The sequence below is a fragment of the Ruditapes philippinarum genome, unplaced genomic scaffold (assembly GCF_026571515.1).
Source record: "Ruditapes philippinarum isolate M1 unplaced genomic scaffold, ASM2657151v2 ctg5346_1_1_1_1, whole genome shotgun sequence".
Classification (NCBI taxonomy): Eukaryota; Metazoa; Mollusca; class Bivalvia; order Venerida; family Veneridae; genus Ruditapes; species Ruditapes philippinarum.
The window spans coordinates 22,125-37,897 of record NW_026852265.1 but is presented as its reverse complement, the minus strand read 5'-3'; the positions used below and the strand labels follow the sequence as shown (position 1 = coordinate 37,897).

At 30.7% G+C, this 15,773-nt stretch overlaps 1 protein-coding gene across 1 annotated transcript; it reads right to left on the bottom strand.

The window, feature by feature from the left end:
• Nucleotides 1-1,290: 1,290 nt before the first annotated feature.
• LOC132754943 (sodium-dependent glucose transporter 1-like) lies at nucleotides 1,291-6,927 on the bottom strand. Its single transcript, XM_060745699.1, has 3 exons — nucleotides 6,723-6,927; nucleotides 3,831-4,122; nucleotides 1,291-3,179 (listed from the first exon to the last, which is right to left on the bottom strand). Exons 1-3 carry the CDS (start codon nucleotides 6,831-6,833, stop codon nucleotides 1,975-1,977), a joined length of 1,608 nt encoding a protein of 535 aa, XP_060601682.1. The 5' UTR covers nucleotides 6,834-6,927; the 3' UTR covers nucleotides 1,291-1,974.
• Between the last annotated feature and the right edge of the window lie 8,846 nt (nucleotides 6,928-15,773).

The window sequence follows — 15,773 nt, the reverse complement described above, 5'->3', positions numbered from 1 at the left end:
TTTCTGCATTAACTGTACTTTATTAAAATCATAGAGAAGAGTATGTTGTTGCTATTAACTTATGATACACCTGTGTTAATTGCTTATTAAGGATAATGATCACTTTTAAACAGTCTTTGTCAAACCTTTATTTTTCTTAAGTTTTATAAAGTACACAGATATATTTCTTTATTAATACCTGATACACATGTAATAATAATGATTATTAATTAATAAAATAAAACTGTAATAATTTCGAAAGAATTTTTGTACTATACATTGTCTTGACAACGATTTTCTTACTATCTCAGGGATGATAGATCAAGTGTAGAATATATATTGATACTTACATATTGTCTTTTGCGAACAATGTCAATCAAATTTATGTTTTTCACTTATTACTTTTCATTTTTATAAGCACTATTAACTTTGACATTATTATGTACCTTTAATAATGTATTTATAGCCCTTTACTCAATCCTCTGTCAAGGTCTGAGAATAGTCAACTGCTGTTTCTGATAGTATTTGTTTTATATTTTCCCATATTATCTTAGATGTTAACATAGTGTTTTTTTATCTCAATTTTTATTACCATGGATTTCCAGATTTAATACTGTAGACATTTACATTTATAATTGTTGAGACTTATCAAATTATATTAATGTCTTATTGCAGTGTAGATAATGTATTTTTGAAAGCAGTTGTCAGTCATTGAAGCTTTATATGCATTGTTTGTGAATTTTCCATACATATCCTAATTCCTTTATACATGTGATGTCATTTTGAACATGCTAGTGCAATAAATAACTTAAAAATTTATTAAATTCTTAAGTTCTTTTTCATTGCGTTCATTAAAGCTTTATTTACTGATGTTTATTTATTCCATATAAAATAAGGGATACATGTAAAATGTTAAGTATATCCCAAGGAGAATAGTTAGAGCTGTCTAAAATGTTATAAGTTGCATAATAAAGAAGAGTGAGAGCTGATATAACCACCTATGTCAAATTTTGGTTCAGTTTTTGCATGCAAGTTGGTATCTCCAAAACTACTGAGGGGAATGCGTTGAAACTTCACACACTTATTTGAGAGCATAATAGAAGGTCACTATCCTTAGCCATACATTACCCAGGCTCTTGACCGAGAATAGTCTAGCGCGCTGTCCTACTAACAGCTCTTGTAGTTTCTTTATTATAGGTTGATACCCTTGGATTATCTGATACGCTCTGTGGATATACCTGTTGTCATGCTTACCATGAACAACAGGCGATACAAAGGCTGACATAAATACAATTTAATATTATAATAACCAAGAATGTTTCCCTAGAGAAATGTTATCCTTACCTTAGCATTTCTATATATTTAATCAAGAAATTTCAGTGGAACAACACTTCCAAATGATACTTTTTTATCTTACTCAAAGAAGGATATAGAGAAGTAAATGCTTTTCTTTGCTATTAAGTTGATACACTTCTTTGCGAATACGTCAAATGTGGACCAGAAAATCAAATTTACCCCTGTTATTACAAGAGATAGTCCAAACCATTGATTACAGAACATGTAATAAGATAGATGGCGCAACAATGTCTTAGTACAAACTTAGTCAAACCAAGTCTGCAAGTTTATTTTGATTAATGCATAAATGGGATCACCCTTTCTTCTGATCGTTAGTTGGTAAGTTTCCAGTTTAGCTTTTGAAGTTTGTTTGTCGTAGCTCTTTTAAAGAAATTTAAAATAGTGTACATCCTCTTGCATATTTAAACTATTAATGTCACATTTAGAACAATACAACTTCTTACAGGTCTTTCATCTAAAATGTTTATCAATAAATGTCAAACCGTCATTTATTTGAGACTTAAAAGAAAAAAAGATATTCAAAGAGATGTTCCGCTTAAAAGTCGACTCAAATTTAATTTGATAAAGTATGTTTATCAGGAAAGCAAATTGTTGTTAACAGAGCCTATAGCACTGGTATTCAATCAATAGTCAGTTACTCTAGAGCCTGGTTGACATTTTGCCGTCTAAGTCGTTTGAATTTTTATCCGTTTCATTTTGTTCGTCAACACATTCTTCAACTTCTGTTGCAAACCGGTTTCCATGTCTCGCCCCAATAGCGTTCAAAGCTATTGCTAAAATCAATCCAAAGGCCGCACTCCCAGCAGCATGATATAAGTATGTCTTTGGACCGATATTGTCGTAAAGATAGCCAATTAAACGCATATGAAACATTCCCCCTAAAGCTGCTCCAAGCATCTGAGAAGTCATCCCCATACCAGTTAGCACCATATGATAGTCTGTCCAAGCAACACCTGTTGGCCACACTGGACCCCAAAAGAATGCAATTGGTTGGATAAGTACCCATAGTGCAATTGAACTTTCATCTGCAAATATAGCCATCAGTACAGCGGATAAAGTAGCACCAAATGCTTCAACAAAAATAAGAATCTTTACAGACATCCATTTTGCAAAGATAAAGAATAAGAAGCGGCCTATGGAAAAGCTTATCCAGTAGCTTGTATTTATCAAAGTTCCATTCTCCGAAGAAAATTGAAGCTGATCAATAGAGTAGCTTCTAACAAAGTTAGAGACAATAAATTGTCCACCACCGGCATTTCCAAAATAAAAAAACATCAGAAAGATTATACTGAATCCATACCAAAATCTTCCATTCGCGCAAGATGCCGGGTTTATCAATTGAATTAGTTGTTTTATTTTTTCCCATTTTGATCTTTTCATTTCGCTATTGATCTCTGAATTTACTTTCTTTGACTTGGAACCATTATCATTATCTGTACTTGGCAATTCACTATTTGGAATTGCCATTTCCCCTTTTGCTGCATGATTGTCCATTCCATGTTTGGTATATTTATTTTCAATTATTTGAAATGCGAAGAATATTATCGACAGGCTTGCTGTTGCAATACCAGACATGGCAAATGGATATTCAATTCTTGAATTTTCAATGTAATATTTGTCCGTAGAATCTGATGATGGTTCAATGACAGAAACATTGAGGTTTCTAAGTTTACCGGTGCCATTGGATGGAATAGTGTTATTTGAGGAGAATGGGATCATCGTTCCAAGAAAAGGATCAGACAATAATGGCATAAAGAAAGACCCTATTCCGTAGCCAAGATGTATCAGTATCAATGGCGATGCCGATTTGTCCTTCCAAATGTTTAAAGCTATAAGTGTTCCCGCTGAAATATGTGGAAAAAAATGACATGTTGTGAGTATGCACTATACTGAAATGTGACCTTTGCTTATTACTTTTACGAAACATCCTCGGTCACATATGTCTATTTATTCTATTTGTTCAAAGTTTATTAATAAATTGAACATGTTTAAAGGCAAATTATGCTTCAAAAACAAATAAATGTTTACTTCTTTAGAAAGGGTAAACATGAATTTTATAATGTTTAAATAACGGTTTTAGAGAATGTTTGACGCTTGTTACCTAAAACAATGAAGTGATAAATGTGAAATAATGTGTAGTAAAAGTAGCAAAATGAAAGAAGTATTTTGACTTCCATGAAAATACTTATTCACTATAACTGTATAATAATATATCAAAATTAAAAAATATTTTGAGATATAAAGATATAAGCATTTTCTGGCCATAATGAGCCTTTTGTTAAATTACAAAAAAGGTTTCCCTGCCCTATTTAGAAATATATATTCATTTAACATTTTTATATAAAATGACCTATTGTATAAATATGTACCGTTCCCTCGTTAAAATAGTTGTGGTAGATTGTTCTGTTAACAAATTTATTGAATGCATTTAAGTCTTAGTATGGCTTCACATGGACCTTTATCTTTCATGAAATAATTCAACAAACGTACTTTACCTGAATTATGAATGGACTGCACGAAACCACTAATAAAACAAAGAATCCAAATATAGTCTACAGTTGGAACCCATGGTATTAGAATCACAGCAACAGCAGCAACATCAAGAGTGACTGCGACCGTTAAATGACTCCATCCTCCCAATTTATCAACCAATAAACCTCCAACAATGCAGCCAGGAAATGAGCCTGCCCCTCTTGCTGATAATGCAGACGCTAATTCCTCATACCCCGTGTTAAATCTATACTTTAAATCAATTAAATTTGGTCCAGAAACTTCAGCGTACATCCCCTGTGATTAAATACATGATTAAAAGTTCTAAATGTAAAAATATAAGAAAAATAGATAGAAATAGCAGAATAAATAATTATATTGTATTAATTGTAATTTCTATTTACCAACCTAACATTATATATTGCATACATTTGCGAAAATGTTACATAAAATAATGATGATAATACTTGTTAAACATATACTTTGCTCATCTTTGAGTAAAATAATTTTATCTCAGAAATTTATTGAAATCTATGGATGTCTAATTGAATATGGATTTGAATTAAACAATTTAAAACTATGTATGAGAAGCTGCATGAACTATCACAGGTCAAGTAGGTCCTTTCTTTAAAAAAAACTTGCCAGATTTTTTTAATGACACTATAATTCATATTGAGATTAAAACATAGCATAGCTACTTTTGTGAATTTATAACATGTTAATTTTATATTTACAAAGAGACAGTGTAGCAATTTTCAATATTTTCAAATATAAAATTTGAGCATGATGTATCTTTAAAAATGACAAAGCACATATAATGTACATGTATATCAATATGATTATAAATGCTGAACATTTACTTACTATATCAATCATTTCTATTTAGTCAGAAAACGTTTACATTACATGTGCATTTGAAAATTATAAAAGTAGTACCGTATGAGAATTGCATACGAAAATAAAATCATGAAAAAGTAAACTAATTGATAAATGATATTTCAAGCTAAATCAAAAAGACCATGAAAAAAGGAAACTAATAAATTAATGATATTTCAAGCTAAATCAAAAATATCATGAAAAAAGTAAACAAATTAATAGACAATAATTGTTTTATTATATGAATAGGCCTCAGAATTAAAAAAAAAAAATCACGAAAAAGTACAACCTTATATACATGTACAAATTTTGCCTCGTTGAAGCGCGGGAAAAAAGACGCACGTGTTAGGCGTGCAACGACTACGCGAACGCTGCGCATACGAAAGTAATTCAAGTTTATACTCATCGATGCGGTTTAGCCTTTAATTATAACAGTAAAGTAATGATATTTCAATCGAGAAATATGCCATAAAGAACAAAACGCAACAATTATTTTTTAATTAGCAGTCTACGGTGAATGGTCATTGAATATGAGTCTCAATCTATTTTTAGACTTGGAAAATCCAATTTAGCCAGTTCATATGATACTACCCCCAGTGAATATGATTTTATAAAAAGTTCTGTTGACTTCAGTTTGGACCAATGAGATTGAAGCTATTTTTAGATCATGTAATAATAAATGATATTTCAAGCTAAAAAAAGATCATGAAAAAGTAAATTGATTAATAAATGATAATTCAAGCTAAATCAAAAAGATCATGAAAAGGTAAACTAATTAATAAATGATATTTCAAGCTAAATCAAAAAGATCATGAAAAAGTAAACTAATAAATAAATGATATTTCAAGCTAAATCAAAAAGATCATGAAAAAAAGTAAACCAGTTAATAAATGAATTATCAAACTAAATAAAAAAGATCATGAAAAAAGTAAACTAATTAATAAATGATATTTCAAGCTAAATCAAAAAGATCATGAAAAAGTAAACTACAGTAGAATCCCTACTAAAGACCACCTCGGAATTAAGACCACCCCGCTTTTAAGACCAGTTTTTAAAAGAACGGAATTTTCTGTTCTTTATGTCAATGGTTACATGATCCAGAATTAAGACCACCTCACTTATCCACTTTTAAGACCACCAAATTCAGTCCCAATTCATTATTTTGTTCTTTATTTGACCTCACTATTGAGACCACTGATATTAAAATAAACACCTTCCTAGATCTTAGATGTGTTGTTATGTTATTATTATCTGCTTGATTGCTCTTAGGCATGACCCTTGATTACACAAGGTGTCAAAAACTGTTATTTATGGGATATTTCATGAAAAAGGTGAGAAAGTTAATTTCAGAGTGGTTTAATGTTGCTTAATGCACATTTATTTTGTGAAGAAATAATGTCTCACATGATATATGAATTATGTATCATACATAATTAATATTGAAATCAGAGCAAAGAAAATTTGATATTAAAAAATTTCTTCAGAAATATGTTTTCTTCTCATCAGATGTAACATTATAACATACTTTCATATTGTATTTGCAGGTTAAGATACATATTGTTTGTTCATACAAAATGACTAAAATAGGCCCTAGTCATAACGTGTGTAAGCAATGATAACAATATCCACAATTAAGACCACCCCGTAATTATGACCACTTTGGTCCAGTCCCGATGGTGGTCTTAATTGAGGGTTTTTACTGTAATTAATAAATGATATTTCAAGCTAAATAAAAAAGATCATGAAAAAAGTAAACTAATTAATAAATGATATTTCAAGCTAAATCAAAAAGATCATGAAAAAGTAAACTAATTAATAAATGATATTTCAAGCTAAATAAAAAAGATCACGAAAAAAGTAAACTAATTAATAAATGATATTTCAAGCTAAATCAAAAAGATCATGAAAAAAGTAAACTAATTAATAAATGATATTTCAAGCTAAATAAAAAAGATCACGAAAAAAGTAAACTAATTAATAAATGATATTTCAAGCTAAATCAAAATGATATAAATGCATACCATAACTATCCATGAAACAACAAGCGCGCCCGTTTCTATAACTTTTCGCAATTTGCCATCACGGTATGTTTGTCCAATATCTTTATCATCAGTTAATTCTGCAACTTTCATTTTTTCGTGTGTATGGCAAACAAAATATTAACACACGAACATTTAATGCAGCTCAGGTTTATTGTATTCTTAATCCATTCATTTAGTGTATCACACTAAAAACAAAGTAATTATCTATATTGTAATCTGCATGAAATTAGCATATTTTATGTATGACATATTTAATTAAAGGAACTCCACTGAGGTCAAAAAAAACTCCAAAAAATGAAATTTAAATTTCTTTCATAGATCAGTAGGGATTCTTAAAATAGAAAGATATTCAAAAGATTAGTAAAAATATTCTCAGAAATCAATTGAAAATAGTATTTTGTGCTGTTCTATTTTTGTGCAGTTCCTAGCCAGATTTGAGTGAAAAGCGTTGCAACGCATTCAATTTTGGCTCACTTTTCATAATTACAATAATTATTCTGGAAAAAACGAAGTGAGCAAAAGATCTGAAATTTTGCACACCATGGCCAGTTACTGGTTTAGATCTTCATCAACATTAAATTTCGAAAGCCCTGTCATGTCAAAAATCGTCAGTGGAGTCCTTTTAAAGCATCCGATCTCAGCAGTAATTAAGACAATTATAAAACGTCAAATTTATTCAATTGTTTAGACTTGGCTCTGCCATGCATCATAATTATACCAGATATAAGTGGTTACAATCAAATAGGTTTTGAAAGTAAAATTATTTCGTAAAAATACACGGGTATTTCAAGACTTTAATTTACCCAGATAGCCTTTATCGCAGGGATATCAGAAAGGTCAACTCGTCGGTTTCTAAGGAATCTTTTAAAAATAAGGCGAATAACTGCCAGATGGATACCTCATTTACTTACATCTGACCAGAAGAAGGAGCGCTCGAATATCACTATATATATTTCCTTAATATGACAATGGCCGTTGGCCGTTTTTCAAATATTGTGCCTAGTGATGGAAGCTGGTTTCACTAATTTACACCAGATCTCAAGTGTAACAATATGATTTGATTGACCAAAAATGTTCGTCGATTATGCGTTGCCAAGCGATTGACAAGTGATAGAAAGGTTATGCACGTTTTTTTTCTCAATACCCGCGGAACTGTTGTCTATATAATTAAAATTCAATACAGTTCATCCTTAGACCGGTAGAAAAAGGTCTGTATTGTCTGCATCTCAACGCACTTGCACATAAAGGAGATACAGTACCTGATTTTTATTTTCGAGAACAACGAGAGACTGAGGATTTTAACTGATGGGACTGGAATTATTTTTTGTAAAAGATTAATGTTCCATTTGATATACTTAGGTGTATACAAATAACTTGAGTGCAACATTTTAGATCATTGGCTCCCGTTTTTTCTCCAGAATAATTATTCTGTTAGTAACAAACGACCTTAAAAATTAAACGTCTAAAACTTTGTATTTCTGTAGCAGGAGGTTATTCCGAAGGGTTGAAATAGAAAACTTTATTCTATTGTTTAATATATTGGCCATATTGCATTTCATATTATCCATCCTCGTAAAAATCGTCAAAAAGTAAAAATCATGTGACGCTTTTGAGACACTGGCGATAATTTATTTTCCTTGTACTGTACGACATGATCCTCTTATAGTTTGTCGGTTTTAATTAAATGTATAATACATGGTTTGCTTATTTACATATAAAGTAGACTTAAATACATTAACAAACTCTAGGTCAAAAAAACAAACAAAATTAAGTAATGCATGACAGTCGTATATGGAAGATTTAAATACTGACATTCTAATGCTTGTCATGTGTAGATATGTAAATAACGTTATGATATGATATAAATGAATCTACTTTTGTCGAATTATTTAACTGTACACAATTTGTCCGGAAAGGTCATTATTTGTTGGATATATTTCGAACTTGTCATTGTGGGATCTATAGTTATTGTACATGTACATTATTACTACTATTATCGTTTGCTTTCGATGAATCCCCCTTTTTCTGAAATTTTACACACAAAATTATAATAAACTAATAAAAATAATGATATATCGTTAACAAATATTTTTGATTTGAGAAACATATATCAAAATAAAATTGATTACCCTCAACTTAGTCAAGTTCTGTTACAGTACACAAATTATTAATAAGTGCGGATTAAGAAAGAAGACATTCTTTGCCAAATGCCCCAAACAAATCCAACAGGCAAATATGGCAGAATGTTTAAGTTTTATAAGGTCGCAATGAAATCTGCCCAGACCTATTTTGAAAACCATATGAAAACATGTAAACTTGCTGACGTTAGCGAAAACATCAAACAATTCAGGAAAGAATCAACAACCTTGGACAATAACTCAAATGCAGAAGTTGTTATTGTGTTAGATGCCAGAAAAGTAAACTACATGTTTTCCGAACTAAATTTCCGTTTTTGAAAACAAAATCCCGTTAGATTTCGCTAAAAGCAATATGTTTAAGTATCTTATAATATCGTTTAATTGAAATTGAGAGCGAAATATCCATTACACTTGAAATGTATTAATTATGCACCATAAAAGCTGTATTTGTTAAAATATACCGATGTAGTGACTCTAGTTATAAAGTATGTTACTTTTTTAACACATAGAAAAAGTCTAAATTGTTCAATGTGCGTTACTCTTTAAATATATCATAGACAAGTTGAATCCTGATTTGTACATAACTAGAAAACCGCTGTTTGCTATTGTTTAACATTTTAAATATCAATTTTAAATGTGACACTTAAGTAACTGTTTTATGAAATTTTCGTTACAATTATGAAGTTTAATTGTTACTGTTCATGTTTGAAAACAAGTTCATTAAAAATCCTTTAAACATGTGTGCTTGTTTATTATTTGACAAAAAAAGTCTAAACCAAAAACATATTTCGTCGTAGCTATTCCTATGTAGTAATAATCAAATGTATTAAAATGATTCTTAAACAAAAGAAAAAGAAAAAAAAAACATTGTTATTTAATTATTTTATTTAGACAATGCCTTCGTCAAAACAACATAACATGATGAAGTTGTTTTCTGTTCACAACTATACACTTCATAAAAAACATAGTAAAAGAATGTGAATGTGCAACATTTGTTCATAAAAAATGTGTCATATTATTGTCACGGACATTTATTTCATTTATTGCAAATTAACATAACATAACATAACATATTCTTTATTTGGCATAAAACGACAATATACATTTATAGCCAATACAGTAAACAATCATGTAATGTAAGAACATGATATACAATATAAATACCATAATGTTTTACAGAGAAAGTTCTTGTTGCTACAAAATTTGAATAAATTTAAGTTCCTGTTATCTTACAATAGAAGAACATCATTGATAATATAAAGACCTTGACAAAGTTGAAATGTTGTATTTGGTGCTACAAAACTTGAATAAATTTAAGATGCTAACTGTTGTCATTTCTTTCTTATAATGGAAAATACAAAAATTTGACAAGATACTAACTGTTGTCAGTTTTTTTTAAGATGAAAAATACAAAAAAAAATTGACAACTGAATAAATTTAACCTACTAATTGTTGTCAACTCTTTCTTTAAATGAGAAATACGAAAAATTTGACAAGTAAAGTAATAACTGTTGTCCTTTTTTCATGTGAAAAATACAAAAAAATATATATGACAAAGACAAAAATATACTAAATGTTGTCAGTTCTTTCTTTAAATGAAAAATACAAAAATTTTGACAGGTTATTCAACATTTGGTATTTGTTGTAGACATTAGTTTTTTCAAAATTTATGAATTGATGGCCAACGACAATAGTATGGTTTCAAATATTTGCGACGTAAACTATAGTATTTGGGGCAAACTAGCAAAAAATGGAATTCATTTTCTATCACGTTTAAATTGCAATTCGTACATAGTCTGTTTTCTCGCGCTACGTTTTCGTATCGACCCGTTTCTATTGCTAGGTTATGGGATGACAATCTAAATTTTGTAAGTGATATTCGAAATTTGTTTATGTTAACTTTATTAAGATAGTCTTTCAGTTTCGAGTGAGCGTTTATAGATGCTGTATGACGATAGTCTACTAGAATTTCTTATATTACTATACCATCTTGCTTGTAAATGTCCAATATTCTATTTTAACTTGTTGAAAATTTATTGTTATATGTTCTTTGATTAATCCATATGTTCGACATTCCTATATCATTTAAAATCTGTTTAATTTGGCATGCCAGTTGTTACCACCATAAGAAAGACCGTTTTCTGCATCAAATTTTAAAGACATTATACATACGTTTAAGCAGACAGTCATTTTGTAAACTAATTAATTTTGTCCAATATTTTAACATTATAAATTACGATGTATTCGCATTGGATGTCTACCGGTTTCGCCATAAAGACCATCCAAGTTTGTTGCTTTCTTAACACATAAGATTTTTCTGAGGAATTTACAATGGATCATTTCTATAGATATCCATAAACTTCAGCACCATATTTTAAAACTGAACCTACCATACTATCAAAAAGTTGAAATTTGTCTCCAATAGATAATTCTAATTTATTGATGACTGTAAATAAATTATGCAATGGAAACGAAGCATGTTTAGCTAATTGCTCCAATGACCATTTTTAAAAAAATTAATCCCAAGATATTTAAAAAAAAATTACGTTTTCCAGAACTATGTCATTATATACGAAATTGTAACTTGTATGTCTGCCTTTTTCAAAAATCATAATTTTTGTTTTATTAGTATTAACTTTAAGTCCCCAAGTTTGACAATATACTTGTAAATCATTTAGCATAGATTGGAGTGACATAGACGTATGTGCAAATAAAACGGCGTCATCCGCGAATTAGGTAGTGTTGCTTAGCGTGCTATATTTAGAGAACATTAAAGATATACATGAATGATTTTGCATGCTTGTATCCTAGGATGTCACAAGTGATTAATGGTAATTTTGTTCGATGATATTTTCCTCACTCTATGAGGCATGTTAGTGAGAAACCGTGTGTCATTTTTTCAAAAAGAAATTTGATATGGCTAGTTTTAACTTTGAAGAATCAGAAGAAATCGGTATGTTCAAATATTTGTGGTGTTACAAATCTTTCAAATAAAACACCGAAGTAAGTTCAAAGTATTTAATGATCAGAATGTTCAATTAAAGGACTCGAGAATTTCTGACATGACGAGTCTAGAAATGAGCCGCGTCACGACAAAACCAACATAATGAGTTTACGACCAGCATGCATCCGCGCAGTCTGATCAGGATCCATGCTGTTCGCTTACCAACCCTATAACAAGTAGAGAAACTGATAGCGAACAGCATGGATCCTGATCAGACTGCGCGGATGCATGAATGATTCACTGGTCTGGATCCATGATGGTCGCAAACCCATTATGTTGGTTTTGTCATGGCACGGCTCAAATATTTTTCCGAGATTTGTGTATCATTTAGTGAAGGTCTAGATTAACAACTTCTGTGCAAATTTTTAGATCATTTCCCCAACTCTAAGAGTATCGATTAACAACTTCTGTGCAAATTTTTAGATCATTTCCCCAACTCTAAGAGTATCTAAAGCTTTCAGGTACGACTGGTGTATTATTAACCAGACTAATATATATGGAACCATTTCACTTAAATCGGGCTGAGAGTAGCACAAAAAATTCGAGATTCAATATATTTCTAGGTATATTTCTTTATCATACTCTTCAGATTTCTCCATCCTAAATGCTTCTCTTGATCTATGTATGAATTTCATTTTTATGTTTTATTTTACCTCAGTAGCGCTCCTTTAATCTGTACTACAATATAATCGTACAAAACGACACCAACACATGAAACATGTGTCGTACTGAGCCCTGAGCCAGATAAATAAACAGCACATTCTAAAGAAAATTTTTTTCTCTACACGCCTATTTAAGTTCGAAATCTGCTTTTTCGGGTTTGTACGGAAGCCCATTGAGGCCGTTTTGAGTTAGAAGTTAGAACTTAGATGTTAGATCTTAGAGCCTTAGGTCTTAGCCCTTAGAACTTAGATGTTCCGTATAGGCGGGAAAACGCCATATTAACTGCAAGATAGATAAGAAGATGTGAGATAAACTTTTTGATATATTTCTTTATTTTTCTATTTTTTTATTTAAAGAATTGCAGAGATATAGCTAGAACGTTAAAAGATTAGGTGATTATATCTTATATATAAGGACCAGGTAAAAACAACCAATTTCAATAGGAGACAAAGGTCGACCAAGCTATCTTCAACAAGCTGGGACAAATTGACTCCGTAAGTAGCTATTTTTAACCAGTTCTAGCTATTTTAGCCGAACCTGGCTACCAAAAAAAAAATCTTCGATGAGGGACACAAGCTTTAAAACTGATATATCCGTTGCCTGTAACTCAAATTATCATATTTGAAAAAGTATTTAAAATTGTGTAACTAACAGTTTTATAATAATTAAAAAATGTTGATTTTCTTATGTTTATTAAAATAATTTGATTATTTTTTCTATTGCAGAATCTTCTTTATCCCTTTTCCTGATTATTAAAATGGGACTCTAAATTAGCGTGGAGGTTTGGACTTTGGCTGTTTGTTTTTACACCACTAACAAGTGTTGTAATAAAAGATTTAGCTGTCATTCTCAGAAGGGCTAGAACTGATTAACTTTGTGTGACATGTAAATGGTTACGACAAGTTAAAGCCATGTTGATTGTGCATCCTCGGAGCGATCTGTACATTCCACCCATCATATGATCAAACAGCGACAACTCGCCGGCAGTGATAGCGTCATAATACGCATGATGATTGAAAATTCAACGCTAGCATTGCTTCAACCTTTATTCCAGCTTTAACGGCACATAACGAGTAGCAAGGTTGAACAGTTTTATGCATGGAAAAAGTTGTAGAAATCAGCGTTTAGAATCCTGGCAAGGATTACTTCGTAAACAAGGTTGCACTGGCGGATATCATTTTTCAAGGATCTTATTGATTTCAAAGTTTCGATATAACAAATCGTGTACATATGGAATGTCTTATTATGGACTTGATCCAAGCAGAACTCTACATGACAAGCGAAATCCAAAAGAATATTGAAATACTTTACGGAAGACCTGATATAATGTATTTTGTACCTGGAATCTATGGTGGGCATAACTGTGATCATCGTGTTGATCAAGAAGACATAAAGATATGCCAAAACTTTTTATTAAAGGGCCTCATTAAAACCGAGAAACTTGTCGAGTGTTGTCGCCGAATAACGAAAAGTTTTTTGATAGCCATTAAACGTACCTTGAATTTTTTACAGATGATTGTGGAACATTTTTACAATTGACTTACAATGAACATGCAATTGGGTTTCGTGTTGGCATTCATAATTATTAATTATAGATTATATTATTTTTTGATTATTATATTGATTATATTGTTAATGATTTATTGTAATTTTAACATCAGATTTATGTGATTTCAGTGTGTCCTAATAATATACTTTGTGCTAAATGATGACAGGAATGTTGTTGAAAACCTATTGAACTGTTTCAAGATAACTGTTAATGAGGAACGTCTGGTGAAGTCAAAGCTTCAATAAATGGTTTTCCTATCAAATTGTGGTGTTTATTCTACAGTTAAAATTACAAGTATGTACACTTTGCATCAGCGGTTCAATGCTTCCGTGTATCCATTTCTACAAGGTCAAGATCACAAGGACCACTTAAATTAAAGTTAACCATTGCCTTAATTGCACTCCTGTTTAAATATTTGATGAAATCATCAGCGGTTTGATACTGATGGGGTTACCATGATATATAAGTATATTAAAATACAAGGATTTGTCTTAATATATAGTATTGAAAAAATGCCATTTGATATAATTTCCTAAGGTGTTCTGCACAAATGATTGATGGTGTGACCTGCTCTTGACTACAAATTGGAGGCATTACTGAATAGGCACAATATAATATTACAAAGAAAGTATATGGTCGTCATATTGGCAGGGTACTGAATGATGGCTTATCAAGCAATTGTTGCATAACTAGTTATAATACTAGATGTAAAGCGTGCAAATGATTATGAAAGAACTAATAGCGATTTTATAAAAAAACGTCATGCCATTATTGTGGCTATAGTTGCATGTTCCCTTAAATTTCAGTGACAAGGCAAATTACAGATTGCAAAAGTATTTTTGTTTAATATGCAGTACATTTATTGATTTTTTTTTTTTTTTTTTTTTTGTGGGGGGGGGGTGTGGATTTCTTTGTGTCGGCCTTTTTATCAAATAAGCATCAGCATCAGAAGAACCATATCAACTGATGTCACGCGATTCATCTGCACTTGCACTTGTTACAACGCATGTTTAAATGTGCGGGCCAACAGGTATAACAATGCGGTCAGGCAAAATCAAAGTACAAAGGGCCGCGTCAGTGAAGGACCTCCAAAGTGGCCTTAACGTGGTCAAATATATTAGAACTTAGGCATTAGAACTTAGTTCTTAGAACTTAGACATTAGAACTTAGACATTAGAACTTAGTGATTAGAACTTAGTGATTAGAACTTAGTGATTAGAAACTTAGTGATTTAGAACTTAGTGATTAAAACTTAGTTATTAGAACTTATACATTAGAACTTAGTTATTAGAACTTAAAAAATCGGTTTTGAAAGAGCTAAAAGAAGGAAAGATAACTCCGTTCTCAAACATTAAACTTTATTCAAGTTACAGTAAACTGCAAAACATGATACAAGACACTTATCTCATTAATTACAAAAAAGAATATCCACAATCTTATCACCAACAAGAATATCACAAGAACTTGTCAATGGCATACACCGGTGCAGTGCGTGCACACTCAAGAAATAGTTAATACTTCAGCTCTTTTACAATAATATTTATGGTAAAGATCAATTATATCTGTAGGTCTACAACAACTATTCATAGGAAAAAGATGTTCCTTTGATCTCAGGAATACCATGAGACAAAATGTCAAGAAATGCTAAAGTTAAGGTAAAATTCAATAAAATCTAG